The sequence below is a fragment of the Galeopterus variegatus genome, unplaced genomic scaffold (assembly GCF_000696425.1).
Source record: "Galeopterus variegatus unplaced genomic scaffold, G_variegatus-3.0.2 Scaffold1934, whole genome shotgun sequence".
Classification (NCBI taxonomy): domain Eukaryota; kingdom Metazoa; phylum Chordata; class Mammalia; order Dermoptera; family Cynocephalidae; genus Galeopterus; species Galeopterus variegatus.
Window position 1 is genome coordinate 301,936 of NW_007728045.1, and position 25,293 is coordinate 327,228.

At 36.8% G+C, this 25,293-nt stretch overlaps 1 protein-coding gene across 2 annotated transcripts in view; it reads left to right on the plus strand.

The window, feature by feature from the left end:
- The window catches only part of FAM204A (family with sequence similarity 204, member A), a 33,723-nt gene extending 14,231 nt beyond the window's left edge, over window positions 1-19,492 (plus strand). For both annotated transcript variants that reach the window (XM_008579642.1, XM_008579643.1), the window contains exons 6-8: window positions 2,250-2,339; window positions 17,047-17,153; window positions 17,370-19,492. In XM_008579642.1, coding sequence (XP_008577864.1) covers window positions 2,250-2,339; window positions 17,047-17,153; window positions 17,370-17,421 — 249 coding nt within the window. In that variant the 3' untranslated portion in view covers window positions 17,422-19,492. The remainder of the gene's footprint in view (window positions 1-2,249; window positions 2,340-17,046; window positions 17,154-17,369) is intronic.
- Window positions 19,493-25,293: the final 5,801 nt, after the last annotated feature.

Below are 25,293 nucleotides of genomic sequence, written 5' to 3' on the forward strand. Positions count from 1 at the left end.
CGCCCCCGCCACCAAATCCACAGACGTTCAAGTCCCTTATATAAAATGGCATGTATTTGCATATAACATATGTATATCCTCCTGTGTACTTTAAATCATCTCTAGATTACTTATAATACTAGTACAATGTAGATGCTGTTAAGTAGTTGTTATGCTGTATTATCTTTTTATTTGTATTATTTTTTATTGTTATATTATTTTGTTTTTGTTTTTTGAATTCAGAACCTGCCAATAGGGAGGGCTGACTGTACTGGTCCGCAAAGAGGTAAGGAGCTTGTGCCTGAATGTAACTCAGTGTGCTACTTCCTTCATTGAGAAAGGCTTGTAAGCCCCTCCACCTCCACCCTTTTCCCGCAAAAAAGTCATCTAGACAAAACTGTGCTTAGTCATGAAGTTGATTTGCATTCTGGCACAAACTCCTTATCTTGCACCAACCAAAATAAACAGTTCTTGGATTGGCAGTATGAACAGACCAGAACTGGTGCACGGGCCACAGTTGGCGTGGCACTGGCCTAGAGTATAAACTTCTGAGGGGGGTGGAGTTAGAGGTCCCTGAAGATAAAGGATGTTGGGAAAGTGAATCCGGGGTGCGGTTTGGAGCACCAGGAGAAGAGTTCTTTAGAAATATAGGAAAGGGACTGTAGACTGGTAGATGATCACAGGACAAGAATGGGAAGAGAGCATTAGAGCCATGTGATCTAGGGTCAGAGACAATGGAGGGCCATTGAATGAAGGTCTCCGGTGACAGTGGGAACAAGCAAAAAAAGCCTATTGGCCTCCCAGGTACTTAGGTGGGTTGTGTGAGAAGGGTTTATGAGAAGGAACAGTCTTCACTTAACAACGGATGTCAGTGACAACCTCAGTGGTCTTTGTTTCCCTAATCTTTGGGGGCAAATTATGTGCTGGGTTTTTTTTGTCTCATTTCAACAGAGGCAAAGGAACAGCAAAGGTGTACAGGAACAAAATTTCTCTGAGTTGACTGGTATAATCAAGCAATACATTGATGGCAGAGATATTCTTAGGACTTCTGTTGTTAGATAGGAAGCAGAAATCTGTAAGAGACAGAATATTAACTGAAAATGTGATATTAAACTGAAAACTTTAATGTTAAGTTAAAATATTAACTGAAAATATAAATTATATGTAATATCTATTAAAGGATGTAATAGATAAGCCATTGTTAGGATAAAATTTTCTTACAAGAAGCATATATTAGACCATTTAAAATTTTTTTTATTTTCTGTAGTAACTGTTTTCACAAGCTAGAACTCAATTATTTAAGTCTAAGCATCTTTCCATAAATGTATGATGAGTCCTACCTAGTCTATTTGGTAATCTCATGAAAAATTTTTTTTTTTTTTTTTTTTTTAAAAGATGACCGGTACGGGGATCTTAACCCTTGAGTTGGTGTTGTCAGCCCCATGCTCAGCCAGTGAGCGAACCGGCCATCCCTATGTGGGATCCGAACCCGGGGCCTTGGTGTTATTAGCACCGCACTCTACCGAGTGAGCCACGGGCCGGCCCGTAAATTTTAATTATGATTTCCCAAAGTATATTTAGTAAATAAAAACATTTTCGTAGGAAAGTAAAATCATTCTTATATGTAATTTTTCTCCCATGTTTAAATTTAGCTTAATGTCCACAGTCAAAGACTATGAAGGACTATTGAATGAAAGTCTTGAGCTATAAGAGTAGTCAGAAGAGAAAAGAAATGAAAGAAAATCGTGGTTGAGAATGCAGGCTCTGAGCAAACCTGGGTTCATGGATGCCCTTGCTACATAACAACTCTGACTTTGGCCAAGTTAGGGAAGCTAAGGCTCTGTTTCCTCATGTTTAAAACAGGATAACATTATTATTTCATGGAATTGTCTTAAAGATTAAATGAGCTTTCTTAAAGTACTAATCCCAGGGTCTACCACATAATAAGCAGTCCAGAATTTTTCATTATTATTATCATTAACATTATTGTTGTTATTAAGGGAAAGCATAGGGTTTGGATTCACAAAAATCTGGATTTGCATCTCCCTTTTATTAGTTCAAGACATTATATGACCTTGGATAAGCCACTTAATGTCTCTGAAACTTCTTAGCTGTCAATGGGAGTGGTACCAGCTACCTTAGGGGATTATCATGAGAATTAAATGGTCTACATGTGTAATGCATGTGGCATAGTCCTGTGTCATAGTCTTGGCTGAGAAATGTTGGCCTTTCTTTCCTGCCCTTAATTTTTAAGTTTCTTTTCTTTCTAGTCAGGTCTTGAAAAGAGGATAGATCAGGCTGTGGAGGAGTGGAACATTGAGAAGGCCGAGGAGCTCAGCAACCAGCTAGCTACTCGAGAGGTGAGTCAAGCTGATTACACTTTTCTCTATTTTCAGATTTTCTAAAATGTATATTCTTTTTATGATCATTAAATAAGTTCAGTATTAAAATGTAAGATCTAAGATTTTTCTTTTTATCTGTTTTCTTCCATCTTATTTTGCCATTTATTTTGGAATGCTAGGCTTTATTTTTGTCTTTAAATTATTCTGGTCTAAAACTTATGCTGGAAATAATCCAGGATTGATACTCAACCTTAGATTTTACGTAGATCAGACAGGGTTTTTTTCCAGGTATGATTAAAAGGCTAGCTTTCTGTTTCCATTTGCATCTTAACTCAGTTTAACTCTCCCTGAAGACAGCTATATGTTCTAAAGTCACTTCTCTCAATCTTTTCTTAACCCTTGCTAAAATGCTTTCTTTCTGCATATTCTGCACATCCTGCTCAGCCTTTTTTCCTATAGTCTATAGTATAAAACTAATGGATATATTGAGTATTCTTTTTCCAACTACAGAAGGCCACAGGAAGGTGCCCCTAGTTGAGAATTAATGTCACATGTAGACCAAAGAATTCATGCTGGTGTGTGCTTTGTGTTTGTCATCGTTTATAATTCCTTTCTGACCTTTCCAGGAAAAAACCCTCTATCATAGCTTTTGGTTTTAGTGCCTGGGTCCTTCCCTCCTTCACCTCGTTCTTCAACTCTCATACGCCATGGCGTTTAGTTGCATAGAGAGCATCATGGGTTATCTGTGCACACTCCTGGCCACACTCACTGTTCTACTTGCAGATGAACTTTGTTCCTAAACTGAGGCTAAAGGGAAACTTAATATTTTAGTAAATTCTTCTATGGAAATACCATTGCGCACTTCCATCATCAGATGTCAGACAATCTGTCACTGATATGGCTGTTTGTTGTGACTGTTGCACTTTCTTTTTCTTTCTGTTTTTGGCCGCAGGCCTTAAATATCTTGTGAATTTCCTAGTTTTGTGTAAGGGAAAAAACCAGTTCAGAAGAGAGGCTTAGGGATTCAGAAATTATTATTTTTTCTTTAAGCCTTTTGAAATCATTTGCCACATTAAATATTTCTGTGTATTGTGTTTGTGTGTGTGTGTGTGTGCTTACTAATGGCTAATATAAAGGAAATTTATAGCCATGGGCTTCAGTTAGGGACATAGGCAAGAGGTAGCATTAATGGCAGTTATGTGGCCTTTCAAAAAATAAACTTGTTTTTTGAAGTTTTTTCTTTATTGTGGTAAAATATGCATAAAATAAAATTTAGCATTTTAACCACTTTTAAGTGGACAGTTCAGTGGCATTAGGTACATTCACATTTTGTACAGCCATTACCACCATCCGTTTCCAGAATTCTTTTCACCTTGCTAAACTGAAACTCTGTACCCATTAAAAACTGACACCCTATTCTGCCCTTCACTCAGCCCTTAACAACCATCCCTCTGTCTCTATGAATTTGACTGTTGTAGTTACCTTATATAAGTGGAATCATACAATATTTGTCCTTTTGTGTCTGGTGTATTTTACTTAGCATAATGTCTTCAGGGGTTATCTATGTTGTAGTATGTGTCAGAATTTCCTTCCTTTTTAAGGCTGAATAATGCTGCCTTGTATGTGTTTGTTACAGTCAGGGTATTTGTTACATTTTGTTTATGCATTCATCTTCCAGTGGACACTTGGGTTGCTTCCACCTTTTGACTATTGGGAATAATGCTGCTATGAACATGGGTGTACAATATCTGTCTGAATCCCTGCTTTCAATTCTTTTGGGTATATAGAATTCATGGATCACTAAAAAAAAAAAAGATTTCTAATATTTGCTTTTTTTCTTTTAAGATATCATTCACCCCTTCCCGTCTTATAATACTTCTTGTGCTTGCAGTTTGACACTCTGTTTTTTCTCTAAAGTAGCCATATTTTGATTTATTGTGTATAGCTTTCATTATAGAAAGATAAAAGTATTACATTTTTGGTTAAATAAATTTGAAAGCATGTTGAAGGGTGCTACAAACTCAATAGGATTTCCTCATTACTTGTTGGTTATTACAGTGGCTTTCTTCAGTATGAGTAAGATAGGGGTCCTTATCCTTCCATGATGGGCTGTGTGCTAAAGATCATCTTTAAAATTCTGTTCAATACACATAGCATCTATTGTTTGTTACTAAGTATACTATTTTGGCACAGGGAACTTACATTTTCGTAGAAGTGCTGTTAGAAATAGTGGCATAGTTTTTTGACCAGCTTGAAAATATAGTTAGCACAAAAGATAGCAAAATCCTAACAGTAGCGTATCTAATACCCAGATTTCAGAGAGTTGACCATGAAAATATCAGGGAATGGTGGGGAGGGGCAGTGCTTGTGGGTTGGAAGAGACTGTAATGGGTAGATCTCTTTCATGACTATAAGGATGGGGAGTACTCATACAGTAGGACATTGTGATGGGGATAGTGAGGTATGGCTCAAAATCTAAGGGGGTTTTCAGGATCTGAAAAGCACATGGACAGCAGTAACCAATCACTGGTCTGCATCATGCGTAAGTATGGGGTATGGAAGCTGTGGCAGCCTGGTCTGAATGTCTGCCTCATTTGGACCAGGAACAAAACTTCAGAGAACTGGTACTTAAATGCATCACTGGTGATAAACCAATTCATGTTGTGCCACATATTGAACAAGTGTCTCTTGAACCCCTTTAAAAACTGTGAATATGTTACTGGTTGCTGTCAGATGCTGGCTGGTCTGCAGTCTGCTAGAAAGTTCCAGTAAAGCTTAAGACAGGCACATTAAGAAAATCCAGCAGGGCTGTAGAGTATGGTTGCCCTACTGTTTTTTTAGAAATGCTGTGGATTTCTGTCTCTTCACTGGTCTGTTCAGGATCCCAGGACTCACCAAACTGGTGTCCCATTGCCATTGCCATTGCCTGTGCAGCCTTCCTTTTGGAAGACCCAAGAGTTGGGTATTATATGATCTCTTCCAGATAACAAGGTGACTGGGACTAGCAGAGTCCCCCAGGTCAGTCACTTTCCTCAGATTTTTCCCTGCTAAAGGAAGAAAGGGTAAGGCAAAGCTGAGGCTACAGTGTTGAAATGTGGCCTCCACAAAGCCCATCAGTTGCTGTCCATTTTCCTTTTTCTGCTTATTAGCACTCCCACCTGAAGTGAGGGGAATTCACAGAGAAGCATTTATTTTACTGCAGTGTTTGTGTTCCTCTTAGTAGAATTAGTAATACTGAAATTTTGAGTTGAACACATTTTACCTTTTTAAAAAAAACTTTTATTTTGAAATTATTTCAGACTTTCAGAAAGTTGCAAAATTTGTAAAAAGATTTCCCATTTACCCTTTACTCAGACACCTGAAATGTTCACATTTTGCATCATTTGCTTTTATTCTCTCTAATCTGTGCACTTTATTTAAATTTGCCGATTGTCTCACTGATTATAGCAAAAGAAAATTTTTTTTTTCCTGTTCTACAGCATTGCATTTTGTTGTCACGTCTTTTTTGGTCTTCTTTAATCTGGAATATTTACTCAGTCTTTGTTTCTTAGGACCTTAACGTTTTTGAAGAGTAGAGGCCAAGTATTTTGTAGCATATCCCTCAGTTTTGTTTTGTCTGATGTTTCCTCATGATTAATTTCAGGTTATATATTTTTGGCAGGAAAATCTCAGAAGTGATGGTGCGTCCTCAATACAAGTTATCCAGGGACACACGCTTTCTGTTTTTCACATTTATTGGTGGTATTACTTTGATTATTTGTTAAGGTGGTGTCTCCGGGTTTCTCTACTGTAAAGTTACTATTATCCCCTATGTAATGAATAGATATCTCATGGGGAGATGGGCGATAGATAACATGAGACTGTGTGAATATTCTCTTTCTCATTATACTTTCACCCCGTGGTTTTGGCATGCATTGCCAAGTTTTTTCCTGCTTGAGACAATTATTATTATGGTGATTGCCAAATGATTTGATTATAATCGTGATTTGATTATACTTTTCATTTTTACCTGGCAAACCAAATCTAAAATTTGGCTTAAGTGAGATATTGGATTATAGAATCTTTTATGTATTCATGTTAAATCTCTCAGTAAACCTTGACAATTGAGATTCAGATACAGTTTTCCTAAATGGTGTGCAGGGCTAGGATGGAATTGCCATGTGACATTCTGCCACCAGTGGTGAGCATATTAAATCCACCCTTGTCTACCTCACTAGTATTCACTGTTGAGCTTTCCTTTCTGTGTGCAGTTTGAAGCTGCTTGTCAAAACATTGAGAAGTAGTGCCTTAGAGGCTTCAGAAATGTGTGTTTCCTTTGAGGATATTAGTTTTCTGTTCTGATGTTTTGTTTTGTCATACTGCTGTTTTAGAAATGAGAATTGTATAATACTGACTAGGTGCTTTCCATTTTAAGGGTTGTTATTTCTTGTCACACTTTATGACAAATGAGATTGCTTTAGAAATACACGTTATTTTCAGCATTTGTTATGGATAGTAAACATTTTTCTCAAGTGTTCTTTCTACTTCCATATAAATATAATGCTTTGTTCTGGTAAAATAAATTAGACTTATTTAGCATGGGATTATAGAATTCTGATTAAAAGAAAAAAACAATAATGTGGGCCTTATTCTTTTCCCTGTGTGAGTGGGAAAACATCTGGGAAATGTTTGCTGTTCAGACAAAGACATTAGAGAGATACTGATGCCATGTTATTAAGCACCCGTGAAGAATAACTAATCAAGTTGAAATTCTTGAAATAGTAGTTAAGTTTGAGATTTAAGTTTTTATATTTATCCCCTTGGTGCCAATCACTATGGATATGATAGATGGGATTTTGAGAAGTAAGTGTGAGTTTGAGGCAGAAGCCCTTTATGAATTAAATGTATACATGCATGGTAGGTGTCCTTTTGGAAATCAGGTATATTGGGTTTTAATCAGTACCGTTTTCCTTTTTCAAGCAGCTGTGACTGGGACCTGCTGATAAAGCCTTTGCTCAGAGGCACAGATCCCAGAGTTCTTAAAACCTTTTCCAACCATAATAAGTGAAACTAATTTTTGATGTTTAACATTTATAAGCCTATGAAACCAATAGGGCAGCATCAGTATTGAGAAAAATGAAGCCAAAAGTAGAACCATGTCTGAGAATAGGCCTTGGAAAACAGTCCCTAAAAAAAAAAAAAATGGTATGACAGTATAAGGCTGTCTGTGTGCTATCACGGTGACACAGTAAGCACATATTTTTCCCGAATCACATTCCCTTAAATTAATGATGACATTAAGGATGTACATAATCTGGCTTGGGGAATGACTCAAGTTTACATGTTTGAAGCCTAGATTGTGCTGTCATCTTTGAGTTTGCCATGTGGGTATGTAGTTGCTTTGAGGCTGTCTGTTCCTCATGTTGGTTAAATACTTGTACTTCTTTGTTGTTAACAGTCTTGGAGGAGAGGTGAAGTGGAAACATAAACTTGGGTTGTATCATATTGATGAAACTTCTAATTTGAAAAAAAATGTTAAAAATTTTTTTTTTATATATATGTATTTATGTATACATACACACAAGTATTTGAGTGTATTTGTGCCTTGTTAACCTCAGACTTGGTTGGAAGTATGTTTCATTCATCGATAATGATCCTTGAAAATGCCATTCTTTGGTACTGTCTTTTCTGACACATTATCTTTGTTACAGTCCAGATCATACCAATTTATAGAAGCCAGTAGAAACAAGTATTTTAACATTTAGTGCTAAAGCCTAGATTTAATTAAGTAGGCAGCAATTAGGTTGAATCTCACATTTTATAAAGAGGGTTTTTCTCTAGGCATCTTTATGTTAGCCTGTTGTAGATAAAAACCAACTTGGTTTGGCAGCAGAACAGTGAGTTCTACCATTGAATGAGTCACACCTACATTAACTAATATTGCTCAGGTTGATTTCAGTTATACCTGTACAGTGTGAGGGCAGAAATGAACAGGGAAGAGAGGTTGCCTATGAATTTCTTTTGAACTTTGTATAGTGTATGCCTTTAAAGATTGTTTTCTAATGGTAACAAATTGTATATAGTCTTTGGCAGCACCAAGTAAACTTGACTCTTTGAAAACACCAGTACTTTATGTTGTAACATTATACAATTTTGTGCAACCTAGAAGGAGTAGTCATATTTTTCTTTAATGACTGGCAAAGTATTAATATTCACATCCGAGATACTTCGGTTATAATTGACTGCCTTCTTTGCTAAGGCCAAAACTCTTAGATTTAGAGTAATAATGTGATAAAATGTTTCATATTTTAAAGCTCATTTTCTTGAATTTATAAATGAGGACCTAAGGCAATGATTTCAGCCTTTAGTATTATCGAACATAACATTTATTTAGAATCTAATGGTATCTCAGGTAGAAATGATTAGAAAATGTATATATACATATATATATATCTCATTTTAATAGTATCCTCTTTGTAGATGTAAACAAATATATTGGCAGGTGAATTAAACCAGGAATTTAATGTTAATTTTATTATAAAGTAGACTGCATAAATTTTTGAATTGCATAGGTAAAGTTAATAATGTCAAAATATTAATAGTTCGTTAATATTTAGATAAAGAAGGTAGGAATGGCCTTTTTTAAAAACTAAAGTGTGACTTGATTGAGTTGTATTCTTTCATAGCTAATTAAATGCTCTCTAAAATTGGGCAGACTAATTTGTACCCTAAGCTCTATATTTAGAGCAATTTCCTAAGGAACTGAAGGCATTCTCATTAAAAGACGACTATATACGTACATTTGAGGAGACAGGTTCTGCATTTTATGTTATCTAAAAACTAGTCCTTTCTCAGAAATGCTCTGGATGTGGTAGGATTTGCCCTAGCATTTGGAATTTCTCCAAGTCACTTTATTTATTTAGGCCTTGATTTCCCTGACCTCCTTTGACTACAAATTCACCTTTTCATTTCAGTTATTAGTTTTATGTAGATGTAAGTGCTGTGTTGTCTTGATGGAATAGGAGCTCGAAGCCCCTTTTCCTCTCCCACAGTCCCTCCAAAAACCCTTACCAAACAATACAGTTTTGACAGATTTACCTATCCAAGTACCTGGAGTATTATCATGTCTAGAGTTCAAAATGGAAACATTTGTTTAAACTTTTAACTAGAAATGCTACCAAACTTAAGTTTAAAGTTACTTCTAGTCAGTGCCGTTATGCATCAAAATAAAAAACAAAAAAAGCTTAATTGAAAGACATGTTATAGTGAAGGAAATTTTTTGGTTCTAAACTCTTTTGGTTCTAAACCCCTTATTCTGTAATCCAGAGAGCAAATTTTTTTTCTGTGTGTGTGACTACTTTCTTTGGGTAGAAATGTCTTGACAATCATGTTTCCAAGGTAAAACAGTTTGCTCAGATATAAAGCTCAACATAGATTCCAATTAACTGTAATAAAAATTTATCACTGGAACCTGTGACCCTACTGAAGGATGACAGGTCCTTTCTATTGCCTTAATTATTGTGATTTTGTGATTTCAACTTGCTAAATATTGAATGAACACAGTAAAAATTCATTAAATGTTATTAATTTGTATAAAGAATTTAAATTTAATATCTCCATTTTAACATTTTGTTTTTATGGAAAGGAGATTATTTTGTTGCTAGTACCAGGGGTATGTACAGCAAGTACAGTCTAACCATAGCTTTTTCTCTAAAAGCAAATGGTTGTTTTTTACTTAAGTGATTATTTCATAGAGAGTGATCTAATGTCTGCCAACTGTTTGGCAAAATGTATTTTATGTCTCTCAAATTTTACTACTCTGACTTTGATTTCTAACTTTATTTATTTATTTATTTTCTCTGTCCTGTTAGCAGTAGAGTTTAGGACCATTTTCTTTTTGGTATATTTCACTGATTAGGAACGGGAAAGAATATAGGACACTGGGGAGGAACAGATCTGTCACTGAATAGCTTTCTCTAGTTAGCAGCTTCATGAGCCACCTGGGGAAGGTAGGCGCTCTCTGCCTTTGGGGAGGGTATGTGTGTGTCTGTTGAGGATCATCTAGAACTGACGCCCTTTCATTAATTTTGGTCATCTTTCAGTGCTTTTTAATTTAAAAGTTCCAACGTGTATCATTTTGTAGTATGCACATAGTGTGGGGGGAGCTTTTAAATCGTTATTTTAATTCTTTGAAGTCTTGTTCTCCTTAGTTCTTTTAAGTAATTCAGTTATTACGTGTAGTTGAACAATTAGCACAGTGTATGGAAAATAAGCTATGTCTGTCCAGGTAGAGAAGGGTCTGGATGAATTCCTTTACATCTAGTTTAAAGATATGTTCATTCCCATAAAAAATTGTGTGCAGCCTTGAAGTTGGAGCATTTTAATATCAGAAAAATAAGGTTAGTGCTCAGTGATGGGTTTTTTCCTCTCAGGTCTTTAGGTTTGCTTACTCAGATCTCATTGCATTGAGGATGTTTTCTTTTAACCTTTGGGGTATGATTGGGTGATCACCTCAAATGGCTTTCCTTATGCTCTCTTTTAATTATGTTTATCTGTGCTTTTAGCTAACCTTAAAAAAAGATTTCAGATGTTACAAGTCTAATTAAAGAGACAGACAAAGCACAGTTTATACTGTAGATTTTTTCTGCAGTTCAATTAATCAGCATGTTTTCTCTTTTAATTAAAACCATTTTAGTAAATTAAAGCCCACAGCAAAACACATATATAATTTGTTTGTAATTAGCTCTTAATTGGTGGTAGTTGAAGCTTAGCACCCTTGGTTTCTTTCTTCATGATTGCCATTTTATTAGCAGCCAGTCATTAATTAATCTTTTTCTAATTAGCTTATAAAACTGTTGATGGCACATTATTGTAAATGTGATTTTAAGTTCAAAGCTTGTTAATAGGCTTTCTTACTTAGAAGAACAGAGATAAAGAAATTGCTGAAAACAGTACTACAGTTCTTTTAAAAAACTGTCTTTCTTATGGGGGCTGTGTAAAGCATCTAACAGCTTATGGTTAATTTTTTAATGCTTTTTTCCCCTTATGAATGGAATAAGTTGCTTGAATGTAAATGTCTATATACAGGAGTAATTTCAACGGTATAACATTTTTTCTCCCTCATTTGGAATACTGTAAGCTACGTATAACTTGAAGCCTTAATAGGCATCATTAAAACAGGTGTTATGTAAACCATTTCACTATGAAATCAAAGTTGAATATGTGAGTTATATGTATATGTGTGTATGTACAAAGGCACACATATATGATAAAAGATATTCCTGTGTGTGCATATATATCTTTTTGATGTGTTTTAAAAACAGGATTTGTTGTGTTATGCTTTGAGATAGTGATATGAAGTTGTAGGTATAAAAATAACAGATGTATGTACAGTTGTACTCACGTACAGATGAGTGCAGTACACAAACGTGCAAACCTGTACATGCACATTTAAGATGACAATGAAATTAAGTTATTTCCTATAACAGAGAAAATGACTTGATCTAAAGTCAGAGTTAAATAACTGGATATGGCATAGCTTATTTGCTGTCATTGCAGCTTTGGCATCTCAGGTATGATCATGGAGAGAAAGGTACCAGTTCAAATGTAGACATCCTGCATATACTGTAGCACATACCATATTAAATTGTGGTGTGAATGAAACACATTAGCCACATTATATTCCTTATTGAAATATACCACCAATTTTATAAAACTCCTTAATTTGCAAGGCATTCTGAGCTGTTTTTTAAAAATCAATATTAGTGCAAAGTTTTGAAAGTTATTTTTAAAAAAAAAAAAACCCATGGCATTATCAGTCATTAGAAGTACTTTTTCTTATTTGCTTCTTGAACTTTGTGTGTTATTTCAACTTTGGCTATTTCACTATTTCTTTGCTTGTTTTTTAGAAGGCATTTTATGATGCCATGCGGGAGACACTAGAAAGGGATAGCTGACAAGGAAAAAATTAAAAATTGGATAAAAAGTAAATGAATAATGTCATATTACTAAAAAGATGAGAGGCTAATTTGTGCCGACTTTTTGCTAATTTTGTTCAAGCCTCAAAATGAGGAGCTGTCACCCGTTCTGTGTAGCACTGATGACAGTGCCAATGATCCATGAAATAAGCTGCCGCTGGCTTTGTTCTGATAAGAATGAACAAATCTGCACAATGTTCGGCTCCCAGAATCTCATTTTCATACTTGCATGCAGGCTAAAAGAAATAAGCTGTTTGCAGGCTTGATTAATCAGACATTGGAGGGGTTTTTGTCTCTTTGATCTCTTTCGTCTCCTAGGTAACTTGCTTGACATTAATGTTGAGCTTGAGTAAAGACAATCAGGAATTGTCGACCAAACTGATATAAAAATTAAAGACCTTAACACTTTAAGTACTCCAGTAATGGTTCCGCTTTACTTCAGAAAACATCTGTTTTCATTTAATTAAAGAACAAAAGAGAATGGCATAAATATTTTTCGTACAGACCTATTATTCCATAAAAAGTTAAACTATGATAATTGGTATTTTTAAATAAGTGCCTTGAAAGTGTTCAAAAGGGAGGAAAACTTCATAAATCTGTTACAAGCTAATAATTTTGAGATGAGTAAAATATTTTATAAAATGGATAAGAAGTTTACAGTTACGCTGGATTAAGCTGTTTGAATCAGATTCTTCAAATGATTATCAGCAAACTTTGTAATGACAGGATTTTACAAGAAAAGCTAACTTTATTTTGAAGTTTGTCTTTTAAAAATCTGTACTCTGTTACAAGGATGTACCATTATATCTATTTTATAACCCAATATGATTTACACACGCTAAACCTGTAAAATTGAAAGGAATTAAAAAAATGTCGCCGTGCATTTGCTTGAGGTTATGCAGACGCTTTTACAAATCTTCCAAGTGGCTGTAAAGATGAATGCCTCGAGGGTCCAGCCAGGGCCCTGCTTTTCCAACCAGCTAAAGCCCTTATCTTAAATCCAAGCAAAGTACCATTAATCTTTCTGAAAGACCTTTTATGGCTTTTAATATATCCCAAATTAGAACATTTTACACCCTTGGTTCCTGAAATATGGTGATAAAAAGCCTTTAGAGCTTAATTTTCCTTACCGCATGCTCTGACCAATTTGCAGTTCTTTGTGATAATGTTTAGACACCTTAATTAAAATGCAGCAAAATATTGGATGTTCTATATGGAAAATGCTGATACTTTGGCTACACATACAAGAAATTCTGTATATATTTTTATTCATTTAAAAAAATTTCTTCCCGCATTGTGTTGCTGTAGTTATCTGATGACCTGAAACAGTTTTTGTTTTGTTTTGTTTTCATATAAAAACCATCGACCAAGCTTTTGTAATGTTTACACTGGGCATGAAGATGCATTTTTCTTTTTATAGAATCAAAAGGGGGATTCTTGTCGGCCTATTTTATTTGTTTGTAATACTGAAACACAGCACGATATTCTTTTATATTCTAGAACTCGGGTTAGTCGTCTTGACTGAGAAGCTGCATTTATTCTCAACCAACTCTTTTATAGAAGGTCTTATTATCCTTTTATATTTTCAGATATTTCTGTTCTTTTTTCTTTCTCCATAGAAATAAGTGAAACGTTCATTTTAAGCATGTGAAGGACACAAAAAGGCTATGACTTTTCATCATTATTACAAGCTAAAATATTTTTTTCTATAAAAAATACATAGACTAGGTTTGTTTAATGTTTATCAGTTGGAGAACATTCCATTTAACCTAACCCAAGGTAAAATACAGTTAGAAAACATACCTTTTACAGGAACAGGTCTGTTTGAACGTTTTGTCTATGCAAGTGATTATTTGTTATATTTATTTATTTCACAAAATGATGTAGCCCTCTCATGTGAATACTTGTTTAATGCATTCTACTGAATTATTTTTAACAAGTTCATACTATGTCTTAAGGAATGTATGCTCTAAATCTTTACTGAGGTGCTGGTTGTGCTGGATTTGGCCTTGGTGTTGCTGGAACACTAAAAGCTTTTACATTCTTAGAGTATATGACCATGTCGAGGTGAAAAGTCCATTGAAGTCAAATGACTGGATGTCCACACACACACTGACATGCTCTTTGGTTTGTCTATCTTTAGTCTAGGAAATCCATATGGGGAAATTTCAGTAAGTTACAAATGTAAGTTATATCTTAATTTATAACAGTTTTAGAAAATAATCTTCTCACATGGTTAATGGTACATGGCAAATAAGGTTCAGATAATTTTTGTTTCTTACCCAAAATATAGGCTCAATTTAAATACAAAGTAAACTAGCTGAGTGAGTCTTTTTTTAGGGGGTGGGTTTGGCAAAACTACATTGTATATCAAATTTTTATTTGGTACATAATATAATATATAGGAATGGAGTTAGTGGAAAAAGACAGATTGTTATATTTTACCTTTTGGGGATCGGGGACAGAAGAGAGACTAAATCATCCATGTGAATGTGGAGAGATGTATTGTGCATCTTAAACACAGGTAGCAAGCTGTGTTTTGTAGCAGAGACAGTTTATGAGGTGTATTTACTGCTTCCCTGGTGTCCCATTGTACCTCCTTATTTCCCAGCCCCTTTGCATTTTCGTGGAGCTATGTGAGTAGTTCTGACCAGTGGGTTGTGAGTAGAAATCACGTGTGTCACTTCTGGACTAACACATTTGACAGCCAGTGTGAGACTCTCCAGCTCTTTTTCCACCATAGTGTACCTGAAAACCACAGGTTGAGATGCTGGCAGCACAAGGTGGAGGAGAGCCCTGCCCATCCACAGTGACTTTAAGTGAAATAAGAAATAAAAGTTCAGCCAGCAGGATTTGGAGGTTTGTTTGATACTGCAGTGTTGACTGACCTAACCTGACAGGTACTTACTTGATTTTTTACGTGTATGACAAATGGATAATTTTTCAGTGGCTAGGAATTCCATTTTAATAATAAATTATGCCATAGCATCCTTCCAGATTTTCTTTTTCTCCTGAGATGATGATGCAACAGTCCTTTGATTCTAAGCCTTTCTTTGATTGACTTTCATGAAATTTTTTGTGATGAAGAACTGGGAATGAAAAGAGAACCAAAAGAACAAAGCCAGTACTGAAGCAGTCATAATTTGAAAACAAGCTCTGTTTAGTTCGATGCTGGATCTCCAGCACCTAGAACAGTGCCTGGCAAAATCATGCATCTGTGCCTTCATAAAATTTGTTGAAGTTAAATGAATGTCGTCCTTGTGAAAAATATGACAATGGCACTCGTGCCACTAATAATGGTTTGAGTTTTGAGAAGACGCTAAGGTCGGTCTGCATTCTCACATACGCTCTCGAAGCACAATTAATCATTCTTTCTTCCATAGCTTTCCTGTTGATGTTGACCAATTCAGCACCTTGGTTTGATTGTCAGCTTCCTTCCATTTGCTTATATTCTTTATGTATATTCTTTCCTGGACTGAAAAAATCAGATCTGTTTTTCCTGTCATTTGAAAACTTCAGCCAGTGCTTGATTACTCCTTGTCTGTTTCACCCTAAAGGAAACTGTTCTGTTCTCTAAGATATGTTGAAAGACATGTCAGGCATGCCAAACCTGCTTTCTTCAGTTGGCTTCTTTGTTTACACATGTGCTCTTAACTTCCTACTATGCCACATTATTGGCAAGCATATCCCTAAAACTTGGGCTTTAATATGATATGACTTTAGAGTGGCTTCCAGGCAGGTCATTTCTTCTCTTCCACAAGTCTGCCTGTCTACAAAAAATGCATTAGGTTGAGTGTAGGGGTAAAGAAGGCAAGAAACATCGGAAAGAGATTTTTAACCTTTGTTGTTTAACTTGGGTTCTTAACGGATACTCTTGAGCCATCCATATAGGCAGGCATTTTTAAAATAAGAGCCTTACTAAAATAGAAGATACTATCATGCTTGCCTTGGAGATACTTGCTGGGGAACAGTTGTGCAGTCAGAGAGCTGTGTAGAGCAGAGTGTGTAACTGTAAGGTATCGCACCGAAGCTGAAGGGCTGGAGAAATACAGAAACAAAGGACTGTTTAGGTTGAGTTAGAGAAGACCTCGGGGAAGGAAGAAGGGCTTCGTTTTGAATGGACCTCACAAGACTGTCAGATGGGTGTAAGGGGAACCTGCGCAGGGAGCACCTAGGTGCTGTGGTCCTCGTGCCCAGCCCTTTCACCTCTTAGCTCCTCTTATTTTCTTTTTTCTCTCAATGAATTAAAAGCGGTTGCCTGTCATACTAAGTGCATTTATGAAGTAGTAATTAGCTTTCCCATGTTTTATTAATCACATCTATGACTGCCAATCAGAGCTTCTGATCAGCATGAGATAACTGGTGTGACCATACTGAGTTGCTATAATTCTAGCCCACAGCAAAGAAACTTGATGTCTCTGTCAGTCTGTGCAGGCTTATCAGGGGTAGATTCCTGTTCAGCCTACTGAAATGCTAAAATAGCTCGAAGATCATCATTACTACCTTTGTGGACCCTTAAGGGGCCTGGGTTTGGGGAGGATTTTTATCCAGGATGCTAGTACAACTAGGGTAAATGGTCTGTTGGGAGGTAAGGAAAATATAGGCCATATCTATATATTTGTTATACTTTGTTTGAGGGGGCCTGAGTGTAGAATTTCTAATTTCTAGACTTGGCTTTCATGCCTGCAAGTTCTCAGTTATTTGTATTATTGTAGTTCTTATATTAGCTGGAATATTTATTTTTACTTTTTTTTTTTTTTCTTTCTTAGCTTGGTGTAAAAATTGCCAAAGCAGTTGCCTGCCACAATTTTGTAAAGGCCAAAAAGGAGGCTGAAAATTCACAGGCTGCTCGAAAAAAGAAGAAACTCGCATGGGGGTAAGTTCACTTAAGAATTTTAGTAGTAACTTTATTGACTTCATAGGAATTGCAGAAATCCCACTAATACATTTTGTGAATCCAGTTTGTGTATAATTGTTACTCATTTTACTCTTTACGTAAGTTAGTTTTACTTTGGTCTCTTAGTAAACATGTTACTTTAGCAAAGTATTTTATTTTAGAAATAAATTGAGATTTTTATGTTCTTTGTTTTAGGTTTGAAGCAAAGAAGAGATGGGAAACCAAAAGCAACATGGGATATATGTAACTTGCCAGAGTTCTTCAGGACATTTGTAGACTCAAGCACTCAATTTATTGAAAAGATTTTTTTTCTTATGTTAAATATGTCAGGAAATGGATAAAAGTAGAAAAAATAAGCATAAAATCTGGGAATTATTATCAGCTCTTCTCAATCTTTCTCTAAGGAGTTCATCTTATTGAAGTGAATGAAATGAAGCCTTCTGTTATTTGTGTAAGAAGTCTGAGCTTATGTGTGGGAAAAAAGGATAGGGCTTAATTTAGTTAGTTAGTTTTATAGATGTACAGTATAAAATCAATTTTGCTTTTTCATTCCATTTGGTGTAGCATAGCCAGTGAGCTCCTTGTACAAAGTACTTATCTGTACTGGGTATAACTGCACTTCTGCTTACTGGAATTGTGTTTTTAAGATTGGCATTTGTTTATAATGGATTAGTCATCAGTGCAAAAAAGTCTCAGTTGATACTGTCTTTACAAATGACTTGAATTGCCTTCATGTTACAAAAGTAATTATCGATTCTTTATTGGGTGCAGTAGAATTGATATTTCAGTCACCTAATAAAAGCAGCTGATGATTTTTGTGTACCTTCACATAAAATATTATAATAAAAAAGACAGAATATAGTATTTGGAAGATGATTTAAATTCAGCTCTGCCTAGAATTGTCTTCCTAAATGTCTCTCTCGGCCATGTCATTCTTTAAATTATGAGATGGTTCTTTGAAGAGAAAATAGTGTAATTGTGTTAAACAGACAGTTATAACTCAAGATATTGTAATTTTGAACCTTCTAAGAACCGATTTGTTTGTTTTTACTGCTCTTCCCCATTACTCCTTTAAAGATTGAATGAGTTAATGAGGATAAAGAGAGGATTGGTACCACAGGGAGTAGTTTTCACTAGATGTGTGTTTCATGCTGGTGACCAAGACTGCAGTGGGGTGGTTGGCACCTCCCCCTCGGTGCCCAGAGAGGTGAGGAGCTGCCAACTGTGGTTTTCGCCAGTTCTTGTCCTTCCCCCAGCCTTTGTCACAGGTTTTCTAGCTGTCTGGTAGAAACTTTCTCTGGTTTGATAATACAAATTCAGGAACATATAAAATGAGTTGTGATTATAATTATATTATTACGTTATTTTTAGGTTTAAAATAGTAACAAAATTTTATTAAGTTATGGTGGTACAATTAAGTTTTTACTATGTTCTGGAATAAATGAATAACTAGTTGCTACTTAAGAGTACAAAAACCATATCTTTCATTTAGTTGAGAAAATTCAGTGTAGAGAAAGCAAAATTTTAGGAGACTGCATAGCTATTAATTCATTATGAAAAGGTATCCAGACGAAATATTGGCAAATCTTATATTTTATAATTTAAAATCCCCTATTCTGTTTTATAGATATAATCGTTCACTGCTTACCTACAACATCCCATTTCAAACTGCCAATAGGTGAATACAAACTTTGTATAGTATAGGAATCTTTCCTATAAAAATCCATTGTGGGGGAAATATCCACTTCACAATCCAATGGTTTTTGTCTGAGACATTAAAAATGTTTTGAGCAGGCAGGTGATGTCGATATACTCACGCATAGGGCCGAGTCAGGCATTTCCACTCCTTAGAGCATTTCGTGATCCCTGCAGGCATGTTTTTCACTACTCATGCTGAGGCCTTGCCAGAGAGGCCTCCTTTAGGGTCTGATTTGGGAACCTCTAACCCAAAGTTCAGCTGCTGAGGCCTTCCTCAGCCCCCTCATTGCCCTGCTCAGGGTTCTCATGTAGGTGGGAGCATTTTAAATGAGTGGAAGGCATAGTGGCAGGATCAGACGTAGTGTGGGACTCATTTGATAAGGGAAGCCACATCTCATAAGGCCTCACTCTTTCAGGGACATGGGTTGTGAAAAGCTCCAAAACATGTTACTGCGGAGGAGGGAGTGAGAGGGAAAGATTTGGGGGAGAGGAAGGGACAGATATTCCTGAGTTGTTCCTGCTGGTATGTCATTTGGGACCAGTTTTGTTTGATCAGCTTAAATACATATTAGACATGTTACTCATTGAAGCAATAAAATGGGAACATTATTCCTAGACTACCCAAGTTGCCCAAAGGGTGTAGTTATCTGTCTTCTCCATTCTGGTCACAGCAAAATGAGGATTCTTTTTGGATCAGTAATAACTTCAGTTCCTGAAGCTTTGACATGTGCATTTACTACCACCAGAATGCCTGAATTAGATTAGTAATGTAAACGGCACTTATTGTTAACTGAGATTAATATGTTTTAGGCCATTGGTACGGCATTAATGTAACTATGATTTACTATTTAAGTACTTCAGGCTAAAACAACTTATTAAAGAACAGTAATTTTGAGCTTTACCTCATTGGTTCTAGAAGTGAAGTTGGTAGTGCATTCTTGTTTGGGAGCCCTCGGGATGTTTCTGATTTGCAGCAGAGCATTCTGTTTCTTTCACCAAAAGGAGAGTTTGAATATATAATCTCAGGTTTGCTATAATTAGTTCTGATGACAGAGTTAAATACCTCGGCCAAGACTGTAAATCAGTACTTAAGCAGGTTTCTGCAGCTGATCATAAATCTCAAACTCCATATTTTAAACACACATTTTTCTAGGCAGACAGATGAGGGAAGGGCAGGCCAAGGACAGGAATAAAATATTATCTAAACTTTTAACAGCTTTGATCCTCATGTTTAAAATCTACTGATTTCCTTTATACCTTTGGGTCTAAATTGTTATCTTTTAAATGTATTAATAACTTAGCTTATAATAACTTTATTAAGACAAGTTTTAATTTAGTTCTTAAAATATGAAGATGCAATTTTTTAAATGTCCAAATTTTCATTTGTTAGGTAAAGATATTGCTTTTTTAGAAATGCGTATCTTGCTCACAATGAAAAATATTGTATGAGGTTGATGTTTAAGATGCAAACTATGTGTTAGTTTTTAAAGAGATAATAACATTTGGGGAAATGAGCTGATGTTATGTCAGATCCCATTTTGGAAAATTAGTGGAACCTAGTAGTCAAATTCAGAACGAGCTGGAACAATTCAAGTTTTTTCATGTTGGCAGAAGTCATTTTTATTTTGAGTATCTGGCAGAGCAGCAAATGCTTTGCATGTCAATTTAATATTTTTTTCAAGCCAACTGTTTATTCATTGGCTTAAAATTTACACTCTACTAAAGTCTTCACTCTGACTTTCATGAAACAAATAGTAATATTTGGACAAAATATGTACATGAAAATCTTTTTTCCAGAACCAAATGTAGATTGGTATTTGTGGCATCAGTGCTTTCTAACATGGTAAGGGATCTGAAAGTACTTTGAAAATTTTAAGGCATTATAAGCCCACGGCAATGGGTTTCAAGTTATTAATTATTATTATTAAGTAATCAGAACATCTTTCTAGGTTTTCAAATTTAAATTAGCAGGAGACTTTATGCTACAAAGTAGATATGTGTTAGAGTAAGTTTCAATGAATTGTCAAGAGATTTTATCAATATGTATTTGTTCTTCACTTTTGTAGTATACTGAGACAATAAGGATCATTTTCCATTTTTGAGGGTAGAGTGCTCTCTAGATTTTGATAAAATAGCAGAACTACATCTTTAGTCTTTATTATTTTATCCTCCCTCCAAACTACTTACCCTAAAAGAAAAAAAAAAAAGGGATCCCACACACATTTCTTAGTGTTGGAGCTGTAGTCAGCACAAAGACTTACTGGGGAAGGGATTTTGACTTCAGTAAAGGACATGGCAACCTGTGGCAGATCAAGATTGCCAGGAAGAAATTTGGAAGGGAGTCAGACCGTTTTGCTCTAGTGTTAAAATGAAGCATGTCACCTCTTTAGCAGTATCTCCTCGTGAGTATTCTGGAAGTATGTGTTCACTTTGTGGAATTTCTTCAAGTACAGCGGTGCTGTCAGTAGCTTGCTGTCAGTAGCTTCCTGCCACACTGGTTTTTGTTACCTTGATCCCTGGAACACAACTACAGGCTTCTGGTGGGCAGTTTATTAAATGTCATGCAGTATGCTGTGTTTTTAGAGGGTCTCGTAAAATCAAGAATTAGCTGAGATAATTATCTTTTTATTAGTATTAGCAACCCCTTTTTAGATTGAAATAGAAAAAGCATAAATTTTCCAAGCAAGATGGCATTTTTAAGAAACCGAATTTAAGTACGTGTCTTTTATATCCAGACCAGGTTTCTTTAGGGAACACAGAATACAAAGGAATGAAAAGGGATGGGAGAGGGTAGTGCCTGAGAGAAGCCTTGGCTCCCAAGTGCTCCCACACCAGGCTCCTCCTGTGCCTGCTCACTGGCACCAGCCTAGCTGCTCCAGCCCACACCTCCCCGCCCGTGGGCTGCCTCTTGCCAAATTGCTGCAGGGGGCCTGCTGTGTGACAGGTATGGAATGAGGTAATCTTTTCCCACCTCTAATTTCTGAAGGGTGTGTCTGTCCAGTTATTACTTGTTCATTGAGCTTAGCTTTAGAAACCAACAGCTACAGTATAAGCTGTAATTATTGATGTCTGTTTCATATTCATCTGTAAGTTCTGGCATTCGATCAAGAAGTTAATATATCACTTCATCTTCAGGTTGAATGTGCCTCAGCTATAAAGGTTTTATTGTTTGATGGATAGCATACAATTATGACTGCCCAGAATAAAGTGTTTTCATTTATAAGGTGGGTGATACTAGAAGAAGTAATTATGAATGTCACAAAGAATAGTGAAACAACGAAGCTTTGCATTTCTTTGAATTCCTCCCTACGTAATATCTGAGAAACACTGAACACCTACTATGTGTCAGATACTAAACTGACTCTTCCATATGCAAAGATGAGTAAACATAGTCTAATGGGAAGTACATGTAAATCATGTTTGGGCAACTTGGTTCTTAGCTGGGCTATTAAAAAATCAGTGACTTTTTCTTTGCTGAATACAAAGAAATATTCTTCAAATAATAAACTAAATAACCTAGACTAAAAGTTTTCATTACCCGGTATATATCCTACAGGTTGCTGAATTTCCTCACTGGGTGGTTAGCTGCACGTGGTCACTAGCTTAGTAGCTGAGCCATGTGCTCGGGTCAGACTGATTTCTTAGGCTCACTGTAGAGGTGAGTCCGATGGGCTGTGACTGAGGAATGAATGCACCTGTCTGTTCTGCACATTACTCGTTTTAAGCTTAAAGATTTTCTTAGATTGTATCAACATGTCCTTTACTTTAGAATGGCTGTGTCGCAGTGCCTGCCCATATTAGGGTAATGCTAGCTACTGCAACAGATATGCCCCCCAAAATATAATGACTCAAGCACAAAAGAAGTTTATTTCTTGCTCATGGAACAGAGGAGAGTGTTCCTATCAACAGGGGGCTCTGCTCCATGCATTCAGAGACCTGGGTTGACAGTGGCTCTCTACCCTGTTTCCCAAATAATCCTGGATGTCACTGTCTCAGTCAGCTGAGAGGGGAAAGAGCACTCCTTGGGAAATTATGGGCCTGGCCCAAAGTGGAACCCCTTACTTCTGCTCACCTTGCACTGGCTAGAATATGTTACTTCACCACACCTAACTGCAAGGGAGGCTGGGAAATGTAGACTGGCTGTTTCCCAGGAAGAGGAGGAAATAAATTTTAGTAAAGAGCTAGCAGTATCTGCCACACTGTCTCAATCACATATGACCTTGAAGTAGTACCTTTAAGTTTTGCTGATGTTAAATAGCATGAACTGCTATTTGTGATTTGGCTTAGTCATTTTTACTTGGATGTGTTGACAGAGCTGAGTCAAAATAGCCACTCACTTTACCAGGTAGTATGCATTGGTATCAAGAGTATGCCAGGTGCTGAAATGGTCACACGCTCAGCGAGACAGAGGCATGTCATAGTGTGCATAGTGTGTCATAAAGGGCTGCTGGGACTTCACCAGGTAGACAAATTGAAACAAGAACATCCCAGGCAGAAGGAGCATCATGACACATTCAAGGCACAGCAAGGACTTTAGCATGGGGGGGTACATGAGAGCAGCACAAAGAGACGATGCTGGAACCAGTGTGCACACAGCTGTGTGAGACACACTAGGGAGTTTGGAATCGTGGGAGGGGGTGCCTCTGGATGGTGGTGTGGGAGAGTGGGAGAGCAGGCTTTTGATTAAGAGTAATGTCATAGAGGTAACTTGGTCATATCAAATTAGACATTTAGTAATACTACATTCAGTAATGTAGGTCTTCAGACTTGCTGTGTCAAGGTACCTGTGTAATGTCCTGGAAATGTCAAATGGACAGTTATATGCAGAGATCTGGAGGTCAGAAGAGGGAGTTGTCACAGAAGACAGGTTGAGGAAAGAGGTTTTAAAAGGTGGCATGTCAACAGCAGCAAATGTGCTGAGCTGTCAAACAAGGTGGTCGTAGAGAGGTGGCTGTAGGGTTAGCATCAGATGGTGCTGGTGATCTTGGCCAATCAAACATTCAAGCCAGGATGGCAAAAGATGGTGTCTTAGGTTGGGTTTCTTAGAAGCAGTGCCTCTTATAAAGATGTGCACTTCAGGAAAAACTTGGAAGGAGAAAAGCTGACGAGGAACGGCAGTAGCTAAACTGGGCAAAGCCTTGGTCTGATGCGCGGGGGGCCTGTGAATCCCGTAAGGGAGCTGACCTTCACACCCTGTGGCTCAGTCAGCGCCTGGGGCGAACGGCGCAGCTTCACTGGGCAAGGTGGCCTCTCTGTGAAAGCCTCCCCTGGGGGAGGCCAATTCTTCAGAAACACGGCAGCTGTGAACTGGGAGCAGCCGTAACGGTAGCCGGGGGATGAGTGTGCTGAGCCAGTGAAGGGATCCGAGCATGTGCTGCCCACGGCTACCCAGATGAGAGGAGCGGGAGCGTGTGAGTGGGTGGTGTGCACGTGCAGACAATCCTGGCACAGATACTGGGTCGAGATCTACTCAGGGAGATGTATTTGGACAAACGGCATGTAGCGGACTCGAAGTCAGAGGGTTTAGATAACCTGCCCCCTACCCGGTTGTCATGATTACATGAGAAATAGATATGCCTGATCGTGCTAGATCCAAGCCTGCTGGATCTGAAATAATAAATGTTGTGGTAATAATATTGACTCCAAGAATAAATGAAACTCTTTGAGGCTCATCTTAAATTTTCCTAAATTTTAACTGCTAAATTTTTCTCAACCTTCAGCTCTCTCCAGGCCTCAGAAATCACATCCTCAAAACTCTTACATTACATAGATTTCTGAGACCAACAGATAGACTTACTGAATCTCCAAGCATGCATTCTGGATCTGTTTTGCTTTGTTTTAAAGCTCTCAGGTGATTCTTTTGCAGCTAGCCTGGCACAAGATTGCTGGCCAGCATTTTACATGGGCTGAAAGGATGGATGGATGGATGGATGAATGGCTGGATATGTACATACATAGCGGGTCCTTCTGGTTAAACTATTTGAAATCTTGTCTTGATGTCTGTAATAAATATTCATGACTGACTGAGAACATAAGCCTGCAACTACTTACTGTTATTGTTCCACTAAAAATTTTTAAGTACTTTGAGAATTCATTGTTATATACGTATATACGTTCCCGCCTTAAAGAGACACCTTAGTTCTACATACATCGTATAAATGTCTAGCAGATTGAAAAGCTAAAATTCTTTCATTACTGTTTCCATACAATGCTCTTGCAACATTCCTCTTAGGAAGCCAATTACACATCATCATTGTACTTGTTCTATAGATGAGAATACCAAGGTGCTGGGAGGTTTAGGAGAAAACTCTGAGGCCATACATCTAGATAAAAGGGCTGGGATTAGAACCCAGACCAGGCTTTTGCCCCTTCCCCCTGTTCCAGTGACTCTCAAAGTGTGATCTATGTCTTCCTGCAAGTA